Below are 22439 nucleotides of genomic sequence, written 5' to 3' on the forward strand. Positions count from 1 at the left end.
TTTCCAAAGAGATACCAAAAGACAAAAGAGAACCCACACTCACAACCAGAACACTCTTCACTGAGCACCATTAACCATCCTTTAAATAAAGTTTGAAAGCTTGTCAATAAATTCTCTAAACTAAGACCAGCATACTTCATTCAGAAGGGAAGATTGCACACTGGAAAAACTTTTCCTCTAAGAAAACAGAAACATCAACCGGAGAGAAAGTTAGCAAAGACGAAAAGCACACTTTTCTAGTGGTTAAATCCCTGCCCTTTTCTATGGAGCTGTATGATGGCACATGTATGATTCAAACTTGCCATTCAAATATTGTAATTCCTGTAAATTTAATTTTACTGAAATAGTAATGAAGACACTGGCTGCTAGTGAGCAAAGCAATACATTGGTCATCAAAATTCAAGTTAAGAGAGGTGACGCTTGTCTCACTGTCATAGCTATATAGTAGCTGTTACCACCTTAACTTTCCCAGCTGTTCAGCTGCATTAGGATACAAGCTGAAAAAAACGCAGCTATGTATGTAGGGTAGCTGGTACCATTGTTCTGACTTTTCAGAAAACTAATACTAAATCTAGTATGGCAGATAAAGCATTAACCAGTACAGAATCTGAGAAAAAAAAACCATTGTTTTGCATCAAAAAAATAGTTTTCCCAATAGTCTAAGCATACTTATAACACTCTTACAAGCCTACCATACTATTTTCAAAACACTGATTAATCTTCACATCTCTGGAACATGTCAGCAAACCTTTTTATTGAAGTCTTCAGAAAGGTGATGGAAAGGCGTGTAGCAGTCAGTGGTGAAGCTAATATTAGAATGCAAGACTGCCTGACACCCAAAGGTGAATTTTTTATTCTAGGTAACACAAATTATTCTAACAGGACTTCAGCAAAGAAAACTAGTATTGAACAAGATGTTCTGGGGAGGGCAACGGAAACAAAAATTTTATTAAGAACCAGGCACTGACTGTTCTTTTTCAGCAGATACAAGTATAATGGTAAGGGAGTATATAAAACAAGGCTCTAAGACTCAGACATGGCAGGCCTAGTTTAAAAGCAAAAAACATCACCTCCACCACCCCCCCTATCCTCCCCCCCCAAACCCCAAAACATTACTTGGTGAGGGATCTATAGGTATTGGGGTTCCACAGTATTCATTTGTAATTCCTCTATTTTCTTCAGTGAGAGCAAGGATTACAACTCACGCCCTTCTACAGACCAAAAAAGGACAAAACTTTACATGGACAGTGGTTTTAAGAAACATTACATGTGGCATGTATTTACATTATCATGTGCATTCAACACTGTAACAACAGTCAACAGGACTGGCAGGAACAGGTCAAATACTAGGCAGCCCAAGGGTTATACCTGAAGGCCTTACCTAATGTTATTTACGCTCATTCAAATAGGCACTCTGACTGCCTGGCAATTGCTGCTTTTTCAATTACCATTAAAAGGCCAGGAGAATTAGATGCATCATAGTAAGAACTGAATGTTAAATGCAAGACTCCCAAGATATTATTTAAAAAATTCCTGTATACACAGGATCTGAGGTATTAAAATCGCCAAGAAAATCTGGTTTGCAAAACAGTCTTTTATTGTATCCGTGCCACACATACTAGTGAAAAATAACACTCCTAAAAAAGGAAAAGAAAAAGAATGCTACCTTTCCACAACATTTCTTTTAAATAAAACTTCAAGTACTCTTACATTAGTACAAAAAAAATTCTGATCTATCTGCCCCAACAGGCCACCACAACACACAGTAGATAAAACACAGTGGTTACAAATGTCTTTTTTGTTATTTCTGTGGCAAGGCAAATGGAGGGAAATGTTTCTATGAAAAAATACTGTGTGCGTAGGAAATTGTCACAATTTTATTCCACATGGATACAAATGATTATACTTGAATTTGAGGCCGTGGTGGCTTGAAATTATATAACAAAATAGAAAAATGGAAAACTAATATCCCCTACACCCTGTTTTAAAGGCAGGCACTACCAAGATTAAGGAGACTCCACAGTGTTGGTAGAGGATAATTACTGTACAAGCCATATAGCTATAATTACCTTAAGACTAAAATAAAATGCTACCGTCCTCCTAAGGCATAAACAATAATGTCTGCAAACAATATGTACACATCATACATATTTAAAACAAGACTTAATATAAACAATAATGAACAGTATATACATGTCTCAATTCTTCTTCACTGTCTTGAAATACAATTTAACTACACAAGTGATGCAGCAACATATATATAAATGTACTTGTAACTCTACAGTAAAGTTTAATTTTTAGTGCTTTTACAGCACATCAGTGTAAACAGTTTTACTTGGCTTTGTTTTATATTTTAAAACATTCCTTGTTGTATTTTCAAGATTTAAAGCAATTTTCTAATTCTTCCTTTTCACAGAAAACGAAGATTTTGAATGCTGTATAATCATAAATAATTCATAAAATTAAATACATTCACTAAAAAATAAACTACAAAGTAAAAAAATGAAAAATAGATATTTATTGAAAGGGAAAAGAGAATCATTTCCCCGAGTAGAGCTCTGGTGGTTGAATATTCAGTGCGTTTTGATATATTTTAAATTGCTATTGCACTATAACACCCCTTTCTTTGAAATTCTTTGGGTGTGCTTCCCTGTTCTACCTAAATTAGTTTGTTAAAACACACAAACCAATAACCAAGGGGCCATGGTTGCTGTAGGAGTGAAGCCTTTAGAACTAGTATCACAACTCTGTGATATTTTAAAGGAAAAAAACCAGTCATTAGTTATGCATGTGCCTTGCACTTTCATGTAAATACAGTTCACATTGCTGGTCTTATCAGTCCTCATTTAATGGAAAAAAAAAAAGAAAAAAAAGAAAAAAAGAAAAAAGAGTTCTGGTAACTTCAGCTCACTTTGAAAATCTCTGTCCATTTTTTTTCAAAATACTTCCTCATGTTGTGGCCAGCCCTGCCTATGTCAGAATCATCTTCATTAAAGGTTTCACAGTTGTCAAAAACAAGCCTGACATCTAGCGAAAATGCTTCAAGATTAGGGTACCTGAAAGAAGAAAAAGGTAAATGATTTTTGGAACATGGAAAATCAAAGGGGAAAAATACTTCAACTACATGAGAAAGAGCTACCTTAACATTAGTGAATTTACAACCAGCCTATTCAGAATATTCAGTGAATACTTTACATGTGAATTATACTTTTAATTTTTTTAATTCTAATTTAAAATATTAACAAGAAAATTGACATCAGTGGAAGGAAAAACTCTCTCATCGTTGAATTTGTTGTTTTCCTCCGAAACTCCGTAAGGTAGAATTTCAAGCCTGTATTGGAAAACAAACTTTTTAAATTAGCTTCCCCCATCCCTTCAATAGCTTTCTATTTAAAATGCTATGGCTATTTTCCATTTATTCATCTATTCTTGGGCTCAAGTCCTTTCAAAGTAAGGGTTGAGTACAGTTGCATTTACCTAAAAGAGGAACAATATAAGGCTGCCCAGATCAATCCTGTAACATTGTCTTTGTTACTCTTTTTATTATCCTGAACATACATGGCCCAAATAGTGTTCCAATATTCATAGGAATTATTAAAAAGAAACACAGTAGAAGTTACAAGTCTGCCAATACCAATGAGCATGTGTGGAGCATTTAAATCTCAGATTCAAGGCAGAAAAAGCCTGAAGAGGTTAAAAATCCCCTTGTGTTATCCTAGGAAACTTGCTTTGTGTGGAGCTGACAGACGCTGAAAAGGGTCAATCATGGATGACAAAATTTTCTTTAGTGGTGGGGAGTCATTAGAGCACAGAGATGTAACAAGGAGGGAAGGGGAACAGAGGCATAAAGTGTCTTTTTCTTTTCTAAGAAGTTGTGCAGTCTAATTCTGGGACTATAAAATGATTAACCACCATTACTGGAATGTTACCTGGCTTCTCACAATAGGGGTACCGATTCACTCCACAGCTACAACATTATTTACAGGGACTCCATTAGCTTAAAGCCCACACAGTTGGTTCCCGCTTACATGTAACAACTCTAAGATGTCTCAATGAGAAAAGATAAGGAAAAAAAGGTTTTTTCCTGTTGATTATTTTGTGTGTGTGACCTGGCAGATTTATTGTTTTCCAGCCAGTTCCACAGGTTCTCCCACCTGATATGCTATTTCACTTAGATATAGCAAAGACAAAAGTATACAGTTAAGAATTTTTATTTTGACTGTAAAAGTCATCACAGAGATGCCAGAGCAGGCAGATCAAAATAGTTTAACTAATTTTTAAAAATGTACTGTATTTCAATGTTTAAATATTTTGAAAAGGTAAAGTAAAATTTACAATAGGTTTACTTACTGTCCACTACTTAGCTTTTCTCTAATGGTGGAAAAGTCCATAGGTTTTTTAATAACTTTCTTATAACCAGGAACAAGTTTCAAGTTTACAGGAAGTAAGAAAGGCCAAGCATCTTCATGAGTTTCCAATTCTGAGAGAATCATGCTGGATAAAATAAGGTTTTAAATCAGTATTTTTAAGCTGTTCATAAATTCACATAATTTTTTTCACTGTTCCATAAATTCATCATGTACTGCCAAGCTATTCACTTTATAAAAGGAAAGCACTTTATTCTGCGCCCTGTGCAAGGTTGAGAACAATGTCGACAAAGATAGACATCTTAACTGAGTATTTAAAATAGCATTCTCTCTAGGCAACCTACACAAGATGAAATTCTAGTGATCAACATTCTAAAAGAAAAACACAGCCCTGCAACTTCTATACTTCAAACCTCAATGTAAATCATTTGCAAACCAGTAGAACAGGTGCTAATACTGGCTTTCCAAAACTGTGACGAGGCTAAACTATGTCACTTTTGACTGATCAGCAGTATTACAAAAGAAGATGCATTCATATTACTGTACTGTCTCCTCCTCTGTAATGCAACCCCTTTCGGACATAGTGGATAATCATCTTTGCTACACTTGAGAAAAATGTCAGTACCACTGCTATCAGGGTTCTTTCTTCCCATTCTTGGAAGGGCAGGGAGGAGTAGATTTCACAGACCACATTCTAACATTAGGTACTTTCCTCTTGGGCTTCATTACCAAACATAGCAGTTACTCCCAGCACGCACATGTTAAATCCTTTTATATATACATTATCACAAACCTGTATGAGACACATGATAAAGAATACGGTTCTTGTTCCCCAGAACACAGATAAAAGCAATCAGGCACTACTTGTTTCAACACTTACCCAGGTTTAAAATTTGTCACTTTACCTGCATATAGCCAGGTCCTTGGAGTCATCTCTTTTAGGTTTCTTAATAGCAGTGAAATTTTCTTGCTTTAATTGGCTTACAGAAACATTTTCATCCATTTTTCTTTTTTTAGGGTCTGTTTTTCCTCTTTTTAAGGAGGCGCTTGTAGTTGCAGAATCTTCATCCTCTGTATCTCCTGCTAATTTCCTGCTTCTCTTTTGTTCATTACTTTTTTTCCCTTTGATTTGAAGTTTTTTTATTTTTAGAGTTTGACCACTTGCCTACAATAGAGAGAACTGAAATAAGCAATAACCAAGAAATTACAGAAACCTCTGTTATTATCTATAGACAGCAATGAAGATCAGACAGACAGAAGCACCAAAACAATTGAAATGTTTCGTATCAGAGATTATTCACTTTTTGCTTTTCTCTAAAGGGAAGTAAGGCTGTAGAAATTCCCGTTACTAGTGATTTAGGTTCTCAGCTTGTGACAATATAAAAGCACCTGACCTTCAGATTGGTAAAACAGTACCTCCTAACAAACAAGGCTAGCAGAGTTTTAGACAACTATTTGTCTGCTCCTAAAAGACTGATACAACTACAGCTGGAATAGTATATTCATTTTCAAGCAACCATATTATTTGCAAGATATGGAAAACTGGAAAAGAGTTTTTAAAAAGTCAGGGACAAGATCAACTGATTTAAAGATTAAAAGCTAGATATGAAAGATACAGGTAGCTTGGCTACAAGACAACTACAGGAGAACATAAAAGGAGTATGACAATACAAGAAAATGCAGATTTTACTACCTACTAGAAGCCATTACTACACAATCCCTTTATTTCACGAATGTCATAACTAACTTAATTAAGCATTTGGCACTGATTGTAACTAGCATGGTGGGAAATGTAGTCAGTTTGTACAAATCACATGATGAATGAATGCATGAATGTGGAAAAATATGTTGTGTATAGAATTCCTTTTGCTTAACACAGAACACTAGAAGAGATTTGTAAATAATTGTACTCTCTAAACACTACTCTGTATCATGACTGTTCTTGGTCCAAGGATAGAAAAACAGTCAAGTATGTCAGTTCACAGGGCAATTGAAGAGGAATGTTGATTTTCAGCCATTTGGTTAAAAACACAATGTAAAGCAATGAGAACAGATCAGCTGTCATCACCTAAGGCCTAACTTTGAGATGTTCTGTGAATATTAATTCTAAGTAGGTGAGAATGGCAGATGTTGATGTTTTTCTTGTTTTAGGTAAGAAAAAAAATTAAATTAGGATGGCATAGTTTATATGAAGTCTTCAACAAAACTGTTTCAATGTTTTGCAGAATTATAAATCAATATTGCAGAAATATAAATCAATATCAAACATGTTTTAAGGTTCTGCTGGAATTTCACCTTAAATTTCTGGTGCCTTTAAATCTCCAGCTGTTAGCCAAATTTAGGACAGAAAAAAAAAACTGAGAAAAAAACATTTTTCTGTTATACTAAACCCAGTAGCTATTTGGGGGGGTGGGCAGGGTGGGAGAGATATCAAGAGAAGTGATGGGAGTGATGGGGTAAGTTATAGCATGATAGGATAATTTCTATCTTTATAACAAGGTAAGTTGTAACATAAACCATTATAATGACAGAAAAAGTTACAGCACGAGTTAACCCCTTATAAACTACTACACAATCAATGCTCAACAGTAACCTGTTTTTATTACTTCTGTCACACATAACAGTTTAGAAAACAATTTATCTTCCTTATTACTTTGTGAAAGATGCACATTGACAATACCCAGAGAAAATATAAAATTGAGTATTTACTGTAAAGCTACTTTTTTCTTCCAGTTATAGTATTCACAGGTAGTGGTAGAAAACATAACTAAAGTTTAGCAAAAAATTAATTTAATTTTAGGACTAACTAGGGATGGAAAAATTGTGGACTTTTAAATGATACTAACTGCTAATTCAGTCATTTGAATAGAACTAACCTAAACTTCTATTTAGACTATTTTCCTTGGGAGGGGAAAAAAAACCCACAAACCTCACACAAGAAACATATAAAGCTTCTCTCTCAAATGTACTGTGTGTCAAAAAAGTAAAACTAAAGCATACTGTACAAAAATGACAAAAAAATATTTACTACATATTTTCTCTGATTTTTCTTTTCAAACAGAATCTAAGATTTGTCAACACTTAACAATGAAGCTCAAAAGACAAACTGAAAAAATTCTAAAAGAGAAATAAAAAACTAGGGTATTGAATCAGCAAGAAAATTCTGTACCTACTTATATTAAAAAAAATACAGTTTAAAACAAATAAAACTGTAGCCTTTACTGCCACTAAAATCCAAGTTAAATAAAACTATTAATCTCATTATTTAATGGCAGCCCAACAAAACATACAGACCATTATTTTCATTGAAAAAAGCACTGGTAGACCTGTAACTCTACCATCTATGAAAAGGTCACTCTAAGTCACTTCACCTTTATGGTTAGTATTACCTTTGCTATGCAGGCAGGACAAAACCAGTCACCATCTGGTATGGTAGTGATCTTGGGTCTGTGGCAGTAGGTATGACAGCCTTTATCGCAACCATCACAAAGGAGCAGCAGTTCCTCATTATCTCCCTTTCGACAAATCTGGCAGTACTATAATACATGAAAAATGGCTTTCATTCAGTTTTTAAAATTTGAAACACAGGAATGGTAAACTTCCCTTCCAAACACACAAATTCATTCTCAAAATTATTTTCCTTTCATTTTACCACAATAGAGTCTACTAATGATCACATTTGTAAAAGAATATATGCAGTATGTGAGGAACTAATCTAAAGGCTACATTTGGGAACACATTTGAAAAGCAATTCACTGTAAGATAGGTGTCCTACAGCACACAAAACTATGAATACTTTTTATATTTCATTAATGTCCATGAGAAGGAAAGGTATCTTATACCCATCAAATCACTTGGCCCACACATACTATCTCAGGAATTTTCTCTTCATTTATGCCCATACTGCATATATAACTTGCTATTTCACAAAAATAATCTATATTTTATAACAGTATTTTCAAACAATAATCAGTAAGGATCTTATCCAAAGGCCACCATGAACAAATTCAGTAAGGCAAAACAAATGATCCTAGCATTTCCTAAAATTCACACTAACTTAAAAATATCTAATGTATTGTCAATTTTCTTACATACGTTGTGTGATTTTGATACTCTTCTGTATCTGGACTTCTTTTTCAGGAACTTAAAGATCTCCACGTTTTCACCAAATACTTACATTTAGTGTGTAAGTAAATGCATAGAACATTTCAATCAAATTGAGAATGATACTATACATTTTTTCTGGATAATAAAGTACTACACATTGAAACATTCAAGTGCCTTTTCAGGTGCTCCTACTAAATTCATAAACTTTTTGCTCTAAAGATAGAGCTTTAAACTTATAGCTATATAAACCCATAGGTACAGCCTTACACTATAGTTTTTATTTAAATCATCTCTTAATTGTCCAGATGTAATTAGAATCTATACAGGACTGGCAGAAATTTAAAAAATTGGGGAAAAGACCACTAATGGAAGAATTACTTGCCACCCACTACATAGCATTGGCCATACTTAATCACATCATAATCACTACTGCTGTAGTAATACTTTTGTTTTCAGAAATTTGAAGTTCAAAAGTCCATGCAAATTTTGACACATGCAGTTAACACAGATCTACTTGTTAAATGTACAAGGAAACAAGTATTGCAGCTTATTTGCTCACACACTTGCCCAATTTGTATGTTCAGTTGTGAGAAGTGTGCATGCAAAGAAGCCACGGGTTTGGAGCATCTCAGCGTTCTGAAAAATGAAGTCCTTAATTGGGATATGTAAGGTTGACCCTCCATAAAGCTTATGTCACGGATGAAATCAGAAATATTCCATCAGATAGAGTTATCTTCCATCAGATGGAGCCAGAAGTGACTCTGTCTTACCTAAATGTTAACAACAAGGAGTAATTACCATCTTAAATAAAGCAACCAGTTACAGGGGCTTTTTATCTTAGAAAGATCAGGATGCTGAACTTGGCAAGCAAGGGACAATCTTCTCCCTTAGGCTTATATCTATCTGTGCTCAATGTACAGTTTAACTGTATGAAGTTTTACATGCAGTAATAAGAAACACATTATTAACCATGGTATCTTAAAATGCCTCAAGTGGGAAAAATAGGATATAGCAAAAATAGTTTAGTTACAGTATTTTTTTATAAAAAATTAAAAACACTTACAACTTTCATAATAGATTTTTCCCATGCTATTGATTTCTGTAACTGCTGAATGCACAGAGCTACCTGTGCAGCACTGCGTGCTTCTGACAATGCCCTTCTCCATACCCTTAGCCCTGGAGCAATATCCTCTTCAGTTCTGCATTGAAATACAGAGAAATTAAGTAGGTCACATCCATGTTTGCTTATGTTTAAACGTGGAACAATCATTATCACATTGAAAGCCAAGCAATGACAAAACGTACACAGCCAGTAAGTATAAGGTTTAAGCAACTAAATTTCATGTAGTGCACAGACTGTGGCTACGTGCCTCAAAGCTTAGTCACAACCAGTTAAATGTAAGATAACTTCGCAAGATTATCAACAAACGTAACAAAAAATATCTTTACAAAGCACCATGCAGAATAACATGATCCATATGGATCACAGACATACAAGAAAGTACATAGATAACAGGCAATAAGAAAATAGGCTCCAATTAGCAAAGAAGCACAATAATTTTTCAAGTTAATCTCAATAACCTACCCGTCACCATCACCACTAATGGATGGTGCAGGAGCAGGGACAGTAACTGTGCCCACATTATCCAGTTTGATCTGAATGGTGGTACTTAAGGGGCTCTTCAGATACCTTCTCTCTATGTTCCGCTCCAAGTCAGCAAGCCTGGTTACAGCTATATCTAGAGGGTTGTCACTCGTCCGCTCTAGAGAGCTGGTATTGCCTTCTTCGCCTCCAGCACAATCTCCATCGTGCTTCTTGCGCAATCTAGTAATTGACTTATGTTCACGATATACCAAGTCGTCTCTCTCTGATGCGGGTTCAGGACACAGCCAACCCTATGTTAATAGAAAGGTTTGTGCATTTATTGGTTGCTGTTAACTTAGTGTGTACACAGAGGAACTGTTTTATGGAATCTAAACTAACTGAAGTGCTGTTTCCAGTAGATCTTGGTTACTTGTAATCCATCTGTAGAGACAGTTTCCAAAATATCCAGAGAACTAAAATAATTAATCAAAAAAAATACAAGCATTACCAGACTTTCTGAAGAGAACTTTCTAAAACAGCCTGCATTCTTATCTCCTTTTGAAGTATCCTGTTCTATTGGTCAAAACATCACAATAGGTCTATCTGTCCAACAGGCTCAGAACACAGTATCAATTGGTCACACAGAAATAACATCCACCCCTAGAACAAACTAGATCACAAATAGTACATCTGTACTATAACCAAACATATGCAATTTGATATCCGTACACCCACCTTGAAAAAATTCCAAATTGTAATAACAGCCAGTGAATTCTTAACTCTTTCACACTCACAACCATCACATGTTCTCCATGACTCTACAATACTCAAGCAAACTTGTAGGCTTTTCTGAAAGCATTAACACCAACAATCACCCAAACCAGGCAGAACTGTGGCAAAAGCCACTATAATGAAGCAGTCTATCTGCAATAAAATCTTTGCATCCATATAAGGTTAACAAAAATGTGCAGGGAACTGCACACTGTACAAGAACAGTCTCCAGGAACTGCCATTCTGAGCATCTTCAGCTGAAGATTTCACTGCAATAAAATGTTTCAAACACAAATATCCATGATACTGCTGCAGTGGATTTGTTTTATTTGCAGACAATTAGAGATGGAACAAGAAGGCACTTACCAACTGCAAAAGGAATGCTACTGTCTACTTCAAATTCTTACCACTTACTTTATAAAGAGACATTTTACTAAAAGTTGGTTTTACCTTAACTTGTAAACTAGCTGATGCAACTCTCCTCTCTAGATCTTCCACCTGCTGAAGAATAGCAAGATCCATCTCCATTGCTTGTTCTTCTACTGACCAGTTTTCCACAACATCTCGAGTTACCTGGTTGTCTTCATTTTCATTGATATCAATAATTGCAACTGTTTTGAGAATCACATTTTTATTATTTTAATTAGTATTATAAATTCTCTGAGTAAATTCAAGCTGATATACCTGTCACTCCAGCCAAATGTTGAAGAACAGTTGTAAAAGCGTACTACTCTTAAGATACCCAATATGGACAACAAATTCTGTAGGTTTTCAAACTTGCAATTTAAAGGCAAGAAGGGGAAGGAGAGGCTGAGCAAGAGTGTTACAGAGATGGGAAAAGCTTAAAAAGGTTACCAACGCTTATGCTACTAGAGCATTTTATATTAAATGGGATTTCTCCAGTCCTGTCACTTCCCAGAACAAGGCTGGTAGAAAGGCAACGACAGACAAGACCTTTACTTTTCTTCTCCAGCTGCTACTCTAACCCTGTACTTAAACAAATCTCAAAGAGCTCTCTGCCAGTTGTCTTATGCCCCAACATCATGCGTAACATAAATATCAATTACATACCATCCTTATTTTTGATGCAGGCCAGGGTGATGTAATCCATGTGTTTCTGTATTTGCTTTTGTAAGGCCTTTTCTCTTATTCCCCTGAGATGCAGCACTTTAAGCAAAGATTTTAGGTCCTCTGGATCAGTAATCCTCCACCACCCATACTGCATTTCTAAATCAAGACAAGCATATGAACATTTTGCAGGCATTTTCTATGTGATCACACACAATCAGATTAGAGAAATGATCTAGCGAAATTCAACAGGCAAATTATAAAAAAAAAAAATTTTAACATCGTAGTGGCACTGTAGAAATTATCCTTCACATAGTTCTATCTTACTGCTGTATTATACTTACCTTCTGGTATAGGTTTTGGGTTAGGGTAATCTACTGGCTTGGCTACTTCAACTGCTGTAGAAGGGGCAGAAGCTGCTTTTTCAGTTTGTAGTGCTGGTGATTCACTTGTACTTGCAGGAACACTAGATGCCAAGAAGGAGTTACCATTCACTTCTGATAATCCCAACCCTGATCCAAGAGCAGGTAAAGGAGATGAAAATGGAACATTTGAAGTAAGAACTCCTGTAGGCCATCCACAAAACTGAAGTCCCATTATAGGTAGTCCAGTCTTCATCTGCTACACAGAATATATTGTTAACACAATCACAACTACCATTATTAATTATTACCAAGAAACCTGAATTATGACTAAGATGCTATTTGTCAAGCAATAATCAAAACAAAAAGGAGGCCTTTACTCAGTACCTTGAGTAGTTTAAGAAAAACTAATATAACACTAACATGTAATACTCCTAATTAGGGACCTGCTAATGCTTAAAAAATAATAGCTTTTAAAGGGAGGGTGTGGTGTGTCACTTTTCTGAAAACTAGTTTTTATTTATTTATTTGCTTTTCATTTAATACCAGTGGCCAACCTTCTAACAGCCAAATTAAATTACTGAAATACAGGTACAAAGTATCATATATTGGCTTACCTAATTTTACCTATCTTAATCTTTTTTTATCAAAAAAACTTCAAGTATTATACAACATCTGCAACATGGAATTAATTATTAACAGAATCATATAACATAATATAATAATGATAATGATGATGACAACAATAATAATAATCGTCATCATCGTAGTGATAGTAGTAATAATAATAATAGCAGTAATAGAAAAAAATAAAGAAGATATAATGATAGCACTTCTGTGAAACAATTTGCCTAAACAGAAATTCTTCCCAAATAAGCAGAGCAAATTCAGACTGTTCAAAAATTCATTTATTTACCTGCAGTGGTGACAATGCAAAAGGACTTAATCCCATTGGACTCTGTGCGGAGGTTGTGCCCAGAAGAGGTGAAGGAACAGGTGAAGGTGACTTTGATGGTGGATGTGATTGAGGAGTAAGTGAAGTTGTAGTAGCTGGTGTATCTATATGGGTAACTGACATGTCATCACAGGGTATTCTCGGTAAAAGGCTGAACCACTGTCTGCTCTTTTCAGTAAGAGTCTTTAACAATTGATCATTTGGAATTAGTGGAGAACTGTAAAACTTTCCTGTCCCACTTGCATTAGGACTGAAAAGATTATTAGAATCAGACTTCTCAATGGTGCTTTGTGATACAGTGGGCTGAAGACTGCAGAGAGAGTTTTTTGAGTTACTTGGGTAAGATAACGTGCAGCCATTTGCTGCACTGCCATTAGGTTTTGGGGACATAATATCAGATTCAGGTGACATTTTTGCTACCTCTAACAGTTTGCTTAGTTTTGAAAATGACCCAGGCTTTTGTAAAAACAAATTAGTGTTGTCCTTTTCTTTCAGATCTTCCTTTTGCTCACAGTGAGTTGTATTTAAACAGTGTAATTTTTCTTCTGTCTCAAATTCTTCTTCTTTGATATGCATGCTTTCTACCTTTTTTAACTTCTCCTTTTCTTTTGCAATTTCTTCTAGGCCTAAAAATGAACAAGAAACATAGATGAAATATAATAGACCAACTAATTTAGACCATTGTTATCATCACAGTTAAATAAAATTTACTTCATTTTTGGCCCAACACGTGCTAGATCACAATGTCTTTTTTCTTTTCTTTTTTTTTTTATTTTTTAAATGAAATCACTTCTCACTTTACAGAACACTTTGCAGAAGGAAACAAGCTTCAAGGCACACACAGGTTTAAACCCTGTTAAACACCTGGAGGAAAAATAACATCAACATAGTTATCATAGCTATAGTATTCCCCCTTAAGATGCATATATGTCTGGAGCAGTTTGCCAGTGTGAAGTCTTTGAAAGGGACAAATTTTTGGCAGCCTTCTTTTTGCAAGACTCTCATGCTTTATCAAAAAACTCCTCTGTTTGTATCAAGAGAGTACAATGTTTATAGCCTTAAAGCTTTCTTTTGCAAAAGACCATTTCATTAAACTCACAGCCAACTACAAAAAGGAGGACCAAAATTCATGTTGTGATATCAAATATTCCCCAAATATTGAAACACAACATTAAATATTTTACCTCTTTCAATAAAAATCATTAACAACTTTGACTGTGAAACAATGTCAACATTCTTGAAAGTTTAAAACACTTTAAAGAGCCACCCAACATGATGACTGGGACTCTACACACACCTAAGCAGACAGATGTGATCAGACAGCGTAACAGCTAAGCAATTTAAAGTACAACAAGCAGAAGCTGACTGCAAAAGCCAGTTTCTTCAAACATATGAGGTGCAGAAGATCTATCTTTTCTGAAAAGTAAAAACATTTTTCTTACTTCTTTGCTCTCCTAGTCTTCCTTAACCATTTCTTTTCTACCCTTATACTGATGTGTCAGCTTAGGCTAAAAGGTCTTAAGAACTGTAAAATGGCATGGAAAAATATCAGGAAAAGGGGGAGGAAGTAGAAAATCCAACATTCCAACTTCTTAAATTATTTTCATCAGATACTGCAATCGCAAGTAAACAAAGGTCCTGCTTATGGTTTATGGCCAAAACATCCACAAAAGTTTACCTGCTCTTTCTGGAAAATCGTAATTTCTAAAAAGATAATTCATTAAAGAATATCCCCTCCCATTGAAGCTTCAAAATGTGTCCAAAGTTATGGTGTACGTCAAGATATAAACACTTTGAGTATCAGCGTTAAGAACCAAAATGACTACATGAAGAGGGAGGAGAAGTATTTTTTAAATGGACAGATCATTCCACAGTTTGTCTCATATTTCCAATGTTTAGATAAAGGAATTAGGAGTGAATAAACAGTAGAATTTACTGAAACAGAGCAAACTAAGAGTTGAAGGGAAGAGGGAGTAGTTGAGAACTTAAGTACATGTCCATTTTGCTATTCAGGGAGATTAAACTTTCATTAAGACAATGTATTAAAAAAATATGGGTTTGCCCTATAGTTCTTGGCTAAAACTTTTGTGTCATTTGTTTGTTTGTTTTTACTATCTTAAGACAAGTAGGTGTGTTTCAATGATTTTGTGTACAATTTCTGAAGCATTTGGGGATTCACCTGGTTAAAATATAATAAATATAGTGAACAAAAGGAATGCAAGCAGTAAAGCATATGACAGTTTACCTTCTACATCCAGCTACTCATGTGCAAAACCATTCCTAACACAGAGCATAAAATAATGCAGAACAGGTGACACAGAAAAATTATTTCTTATGTTACCCATTTTAGAAAGGTAACTTGAAGATCAAGATTAGATTTAGGAAAAGTTCTACAGTTTATTTTGGGGGCCAAAACAGGTCTTAGATTTCATACCATGCGGTAATCTTACAGTTATTTTAATTAAATGGCTCTCTAAAATGATGCAATTCTCATGACATAATGCAATTCTGATGTATATCAGATTTTGTTGTTGTTTCGGGTGGGAAAATTGTGAGAGTAATGGGGTTTTGCTTCATCTATATCGGAATTAGTAAGGATTTTTCTGTAACCAAAATGAAGGCTTATGTTTAAGAATTCTAATATCCACAAAAAGGTCAGATTAATACATATTTTCTGCATCTATCCCATTTAAAGTGTGTGAAAAATTCAATCACAGTTAGTATACAACTGTCACAACCACAAAATTACATTTTAACTTTAGCAAAAATAACTTCAGCATTTGCTGGACTGGAAAAAAAATCAGTTTGTAAAATACAGAGGCTAAATCATATTGTTGATCAGAAAACACAGTAGTACTTCACTGTGTGAAAATAATTTTCATGTTTTTGCAGACATATATATCAGATTTTCAAGCACAGAACAGTCTGTATATTTGCACAAAATATAACAACTGAAGATGAAAAGAATTTTTTTTGCATTCTGTGGTCATTCTAGTTTTCACATGCAGAGTTCATACGGAAACGTGAAATAGTTGAGAGACAAAAAATATCCCATGCAACATACAGAACAAATAGAACTATAACAAAAAGAGAGCATCAGAGAGCACCATATGAATACGGAGGTCTACTGACAGTAGCCTGTTGAGCCTCTGGTTGAAGGTGAAGCCTAAAGACCGTGCTGCACAAAATTATAGCCTACAGAGGTGGGCAATATGTCTTGGCATAGTATGGGCCTCGGTGTGACATTATTCTTTTATGTTTCTTACCTTCACCACTTTCCATGCCTTCTACAAAAATACCACCACACTGGGGCAGAATCCAGTATCGGCGCCTGTAACGATCTTGACCAAACATCATTGAACGCAAACAGTGTGAAGCTTCAAATAACTTCTTTCTGTACTGGCTTTGTTGCTGTTTTAAAAAAGGGAAAGCATTATAATTCAGTAGGCGAAAAAAATTCACTATAACAGAAAACATCTCCTGGCTGCCAGACTGAACAAAAGTTCAAGGGTCACATGATGAGGCTCTCTTATCGAGATGTCATGTGTGTGTTATGTGATATTCTACTCACAATTGCTGCCTTGCTGATTTTACTTACAGAGCTCCCTTTAAAAAAATAAATGAAATCACTTCCTGGTTCAGCTTAAGTTTATCAGTCTTCCTTTAAAAATACATTTTGTGATGGCAGGTCCTGTCTTTTTAACACTGACTCTCAGAGAACAATAGAATCAAAGATTTCATTGCACAAGAACTGCTGAAATCCTACCAATTATACAATAACAGCAAATGGTAAACAGAGCACTGAAGATAGCTGATATTGCAGCTCCTGATGGGAAACTAATGAGATATTTTAACTGGTTCATAAAAGAATAAGAACAATAATGTCTGAAAATAAATTCTGTATTCAAACACAAACAGTTCTCTGAGGGGGGCCAACAAGAAATTCAGTTTGTTTATTCAATTCTTGCTCTACTAAATCAACACTGCTGGAAGTCAGGTGTAATTCTGGACTGCTAATTTACTGCAATTTGGAAAAGGAGAGAAACCAAGAGACAAAGTCTTAAATGACAAATTTTCTAATACAAAGAATAAAAACATGGGCCATGAGTAACCCTATCTACAGCATTCTATCTTTCTCATTTACATTTCTCTTCCTATTCCATTGTTTCTTCTTTCAAAATCTGAAGCAAAGACAGCTCTCTGTATTGGCCTGGAACATAGCTGCAGAAATTAGCCAACTGTAGGAGGGAATGAGAACTGCAATCATTTGTACAATGGAAAAGTCATTGCTTCTTGTACATAAGATTTATCATCACTTTCTAAGATCAACAAACAGAAGGATATCAATTAGGTCTGGATAAAAATTGTATTACTTTTTATTCTGAGATGTGCGAATATATTATCAACAGCTTTCTAACTGTCTTTTGAGTCATATCCACTTAGTGCTGCTAGACTAAACTCACAATTCAGGTGTCATGAACAGTAGCATCATTCATATTTTCATGAAACAAAAGCTGATCCTTATTTCAATTTATATTAAGTTGGAGCACTGAAAATGATGGTTAACATTCTAACCCATGACATCCAGTGATCAAATTTGTAGTATAACAAAGACAAACGACCTCTCACCTTTGTCAGTTTTTCAATCTGCTTCTCTAGTTCTTCAACACTTGCTGTCTGGTCCCCATCATCCTATAATCACCAAACATACTGTCACGCCAAATTTATTTCAGGATAAAATCATACTACCATGTCTTACTAGTATTACAGTAAAAAGGTGTAACAGAAAATGAGAGGCAAATTCTAAGTGTAAAGAAGTTCAAATTTTGTGCTTGTTCAATATATTTGATTAGGAACAACGTAACTGGAAAAAGATGTATCTTGAATCTTTCCAAACCATCCCAAATGCATATGAAGGAGAAGGCTTGTGGCCAGATATTCGCTGAAAACCTTCTTTTACTGGAAGAAATAATTTGATTTGTACACAAACACTTAAGACTAACAGAATTTAATCCTAGTTTCTGTGAAGCTTTTTAGATATTCAAATTAATTTCTAAGTGGTTTTCTTGCATGAAATAATGGAATCTGTCAAAATCTTATCAATCAGTCTTTGGTCAGTGCACACTTACATTTTATTTCAATGTCTACAAGAAATTGTAGAGCCACTTTAAATTACAAGTCTGCTATAAAAGTTCCAGTATTAATCTTACTGGTTTTTGAAGAGGAATGCACCCATGATTTAAGTCTATGGTTCCCTTCTTCCTGACACAGTTTAAAAATGAAAAATTCCATAAAGAGAATTTTAATTTAGTTCAAGAAAGTCTTTGGGCATAACAGTAGGTTTCCAAAAAGAATACAACCAAAATCCTAGGAGCTCCCAGTCACCTGCACCATTAAGATACTGGTCGTGTATTTCTTGGCTCTGTAGAACTGTACCAGGGTGAAGCCTTCTGAAATACCACATATAGTATGAATGCAGTGGAACTTCCGTTGTATCAGGAAATTAATCTCTCTACAGGAGTTACAGGACTTTTGTCTATAAAATGCCCAGTGCATCAAAATAGGAGATTGTACGAAAGGGAAAAACATTAAGGGACAGATGTGAGATTAGATACCTAAATATTACTTATTTTTAATTCTCAAGTATTAATTTGTAAGAACTTGTTGCTATGCCTCTAAGGTATTATCTTAAATTTATACACATTATGGTACTTAAAATAAATCCAGAATAATAGCAACAAAGGGCTGCTGCTACCATAGAAACTAGAAACAAAACAAAAAAAACAAACCAAAATAAAAACAACCAAAAAAACAAAAAAACAAACCACCAAATACCAACCCATACTATAATATATATCAAAAAAAGAAAAAATTACTCCAGAAAATAAAGTTTTTCAAAAAAATTAAAAATATTGGAGGTACGTTACACTTCCTTTTTATTGTGAGATTTTGGGGAAGCAGTGCCATATTGCAGAGAAACAAGGAGAACAAGTTTTAACTTATTAGTTAATTAAGTTTCACTATACTTAAAATCCCTCACCTCATCCTCACAAACTTCTGTCTTCTTTCCTTTTTTATCTTCTTTGTCCTCTTCATCCTCATCATCCTCATCTGCCTGATCATCACTGTCATCATCGTCATCATCATCGTAATCACTGTCCCCCGCCTTTCGTCTGCGTTTGCGGCCTGGTGTTGGTGTTTCCAAAGAGTGCTGCTCCTCTCCTATGTCACCACCTCCTGCAGCATCTCTTTTGCCAGTTTTCTTGGCATGAATGATTCTAAGCCTTGAAACACATGACAAGGGGTGAAATTATGGAGTATGTCTGTAGCATAAACATACCTTTCTTCCTATGTATTGAAAGTAAATCATACATTTTAGATTCAAATTAGCTCTTCTATTCTAATATGACATAGTATGTTCTCAATATTTATTGCCATTAGTCAACAGGAAAAATTCAGGTCATTAAAGCCCTTAAGCCTCTTACTCAGTTCCGAATAGAATTTCTGTTTCTCCCAGACGCATTTTATTACATAAATATTTAGAAGAAATGAAACACAAGAGGGATTTTGAGAAGTCAGGAAAGACAGTTAGAAGAAAGAACCACTTCAACTTCTTTATCTTTTGTTCTACGCATTTAAAAATATTATTATAAAATACCGGGGGGGGGGGGGGGGCAAAAATCCTCAACTGGAAGTATGAAATTATTTACATTTGCCTGGCAACAGCAAGGTTTGTTTAAATTTTTTTTTTCCAGATTTTTATGCCTTTTTAATTTATTATGCATTGTTTTACTTTAGTCCTTTGGCTGATATTTTTATTCTAGGACATACTTTCTTTTCCGAGAAATCTTAGCTACCTAAATTACTAGGAGATTACTCGATCAAACTCTAATTTTTCCTTTTATGAAAGAAAAGGGAAACTTACATACCAGTAATTATGGTTGTAGTAGACCTTCTTCTTCTATAAAAAGCCTATAAGACAAGATTCCACACAGCAAAAATTATAGTTCCACCTATCAGGGAGCTAGCAGGCAAACATGCTGAATCACAGGAGGTGTAAATAGCCAGGCCTAACCAGTCACTTATAATGCAGACCAAAAATGCAACTGACTTAGAAGAGATTCATAAACATGTGTAGAAAAGACAAAGATTTTTATAAGAGATGGTGAGAAGAAGGTAGGATGGGAAAAGTAGAATGGTAACGACAAACACAATTACCAGTAAGTAATTTTTCCTTGTCGCACTTCTCTCTCTTCCCATCCTACAAAACAATATTCCATACAGCAAGTGGCTACAAGTACGATGAGTGTTGTAGAAGTACTGGTTTCTGGGCATACTGACAAATGTATCAGCCTTCTAAAATGCTGACAAACAAAGTCAGTACTCAACAGCAGAGATTTAAATGAAGCCGTCACTGCTCAATTGGTAGCAGCACTTTTTAAAAAGATCATTAGCAAGAAATCATTAAGGGGACTTCTGTTTGCTTGAAAACAGTTGGGCTTTGGTTTTTTTATATGTGGGGACCGGTTTGTTTGTTTTTAATGCAGTGGTTAATCCACTGGAGAATTTAGAAAAAGTTTTACACTTTTATTTTTCCAATACAAATGGATTTTTAGCTATATTAGTGATTTGAAATATTTTTTGATAAAAAAAATTTCTAAAGCCTTCCAGTGAATTTGGAAGCAAGTAACATTTTCAGGTCTGGTGCAAAAAGCCTTAGTCTCATTGAGTATCAGTACTACTCGGACTTCCACTGAGTTAAGTTTTAAAATAAATTAATAAATAAATTTGGTTTTTATGAGAATAACATCAAAGCATCAAATCCTCTTCATCTGGACCGGAAATTCCTGTCTATACACAGGAATTAACTATCAAATAAAGCCACTAATCAATGATTGGATTAACTGCTGCATGACTGGACAATTTTAGAGACAAATTAGACTACGATAATCTTGAAGACAATTCAATAATAAATGTGGCATGTGGGAGTTCAACAACCAGCAAACACCTCTTTCATATACCTAAAAGAAATGAGAAGCAGCAAAAAGGCTACTTTTGCCAAAAGCAAAAACAGAGATATATTGCTGTCAAGCACTAAAGGAAGCCTGCATGACACTAAAATTATAAGGATGGAAATAAATCAAAGATGCTCTTTTTTAATAGCACCATAAGCATAAGAAGGCAGCAGTCTGTATCCAAAGTAGCATAGAGGCAGAAACCAATGACAACAACATAACGTAAAAAATGTTCAGGTTATTTCAAGAGGTAGCATAATTTTCCTGCTGCTACCTAGACACATGGGTCCCTGAGAGAAGAAAACCTTCACTTGGAAAACTGTTTCATCTTTCTCACTTTCACGTATATACCAAAACAACATCTGCAACTGTTGAGAGAATTACAAAGTCTATTGGCCCACAGAAAGAGCGGGTGGCCCATCAGATAATCAGATGTGTGACTTGAGCCTGCTCTAATCTAATCTGTAATGTTTACTAGATCACAGAAGAGAAATTCACCTTTGACTTAATTTTCATGCCTTCCTCATAATTTTTGCACATAAGTATTTAGTAGTAGCAAGCCAAAGAACTTCTAAACGTCGTACTTTTAACACACTTTTAACGTAGTTCAGCTTGGGTCTCAAAAAATGAAAGTTTCCCAAATCAGCATTACCACCTGCTACCCAAACTCAGGGTGTAATTTATCCCCTCATGTAACACTGCTTTTGATATACCACCATCATTTACAGTTGAGATGACCTCACTGGAGAGAAATTAACTTATAAGGAATATGCCATAATACTGGCATGTTAAAAAGAACATTGTTGCAGTGAAAAACCTTGTTCTGCAGTATTTCAAGTCTTGTAAAGAAACAGATATTACCTAAACCTTCAAGTGGCTGTATTTCATTTTTACTCCCTTTTATATTGATCAAGCTACAGAAGAGATGCCAAGAAGACATGTAATGGAAAAGGAGACACTGAGATTATGATTATCTTGTTAAAAATTAGCTGAATCATCTCAGGTGAGACAGTCTTCTGACTATAGCTGTGATACAGAAAGCACAAAGAAAGATGAATTGATTGTATGAGATAGGTGCCTTTACAAAAATAGTGATTAGTATCAAGATTCACATCTAAATGTGATAGAGAAGGAATTAGATGCAACCTCTCACTGACCATCAGCCCAGCAGACACAGTCCAGGCAGCTCAGAATCCAGCTTCCAACCAT

General features: G+C 34.9%; 1 protein-coding gene across 15 annotated transcripts in view; it reads right to left on the reverse strand.

The window, feature by feature from the left end:
- Window positions 1-1579: 1579 nt before the first annotated feature.
- Window positions 1580-22439, reverse strand: part of BAZ2B (bromodomain adjacent to zinc finger domain 2B) — a 165142-nt gene continuing 144282 nt past the window's right edge. For 10 of the 15 annotated variants that reach the window (XM_075029154.1, XM_075029152.1, XM_075029157.1 and 7 more), the window contains 13 exons: window positions 19256-19499; window positions 17845-17907; window positions 16482-16626; window positions 13177-13841; window positions 12243-12519; window positions 11902-12057; window positions 11281-11441; window positions 10060-10370; window positions 9538-9673; window positions 7757-7903; window positions 5273-5532; window positions 4351-4494; window positions 1580-3056 (listed from right to left, as the gene is read on the reverse strand). In XM_075029154.1, coding sequence (XP_074885255.1) covers window positions 2903-3056; window positions 4351-4494; window positions 5273-5532; window positions 7757-7903; window positions 9538-9673; window positions 10060-10370; window positions 11281-11441; window positions 11902-12057; window positions 12243-12519; window positions 13177-13841; window positions 16482-16626; window positions 17845-17907; window positions 19256-19499 — 2863 coding nt within the window. In that variant the 3' untranslated portion in view covers window positions 1580-2902. The remainder of the gene's footprint in view (window positions 3057-4350; window positions 4495-5272; window positions 5533-7756; window positions 7904-9537; window positions 9674-10059; window positions 10371-11280; window positions 11442-11901; window positions 12058-12242; window positions 12520-13176; window positions 13842-16481; window positions 16627-17844; window positions 17908-19255; window positions 19500-22439) is intronic. The other 5 variants (XM_075029165.1, XM_075029164.1, XM_075029163.1 and 2 more) reach the window with 3 other exon arrangements.

Source organism: Buteo buteo, chromosome 5 (genome assembly GCF_964188355.1).
Source record: "Buteo buteo chromosome 5, bButBut1.hap1.1, whole genome shotgun sequence".
Taxonomy (NCBI): domain Eukaryota; kingdom Metazoa; phylum Chordata; class Aves; order Accipitriformes; family Accipitridae; genus Buteo; species Buteo buteo.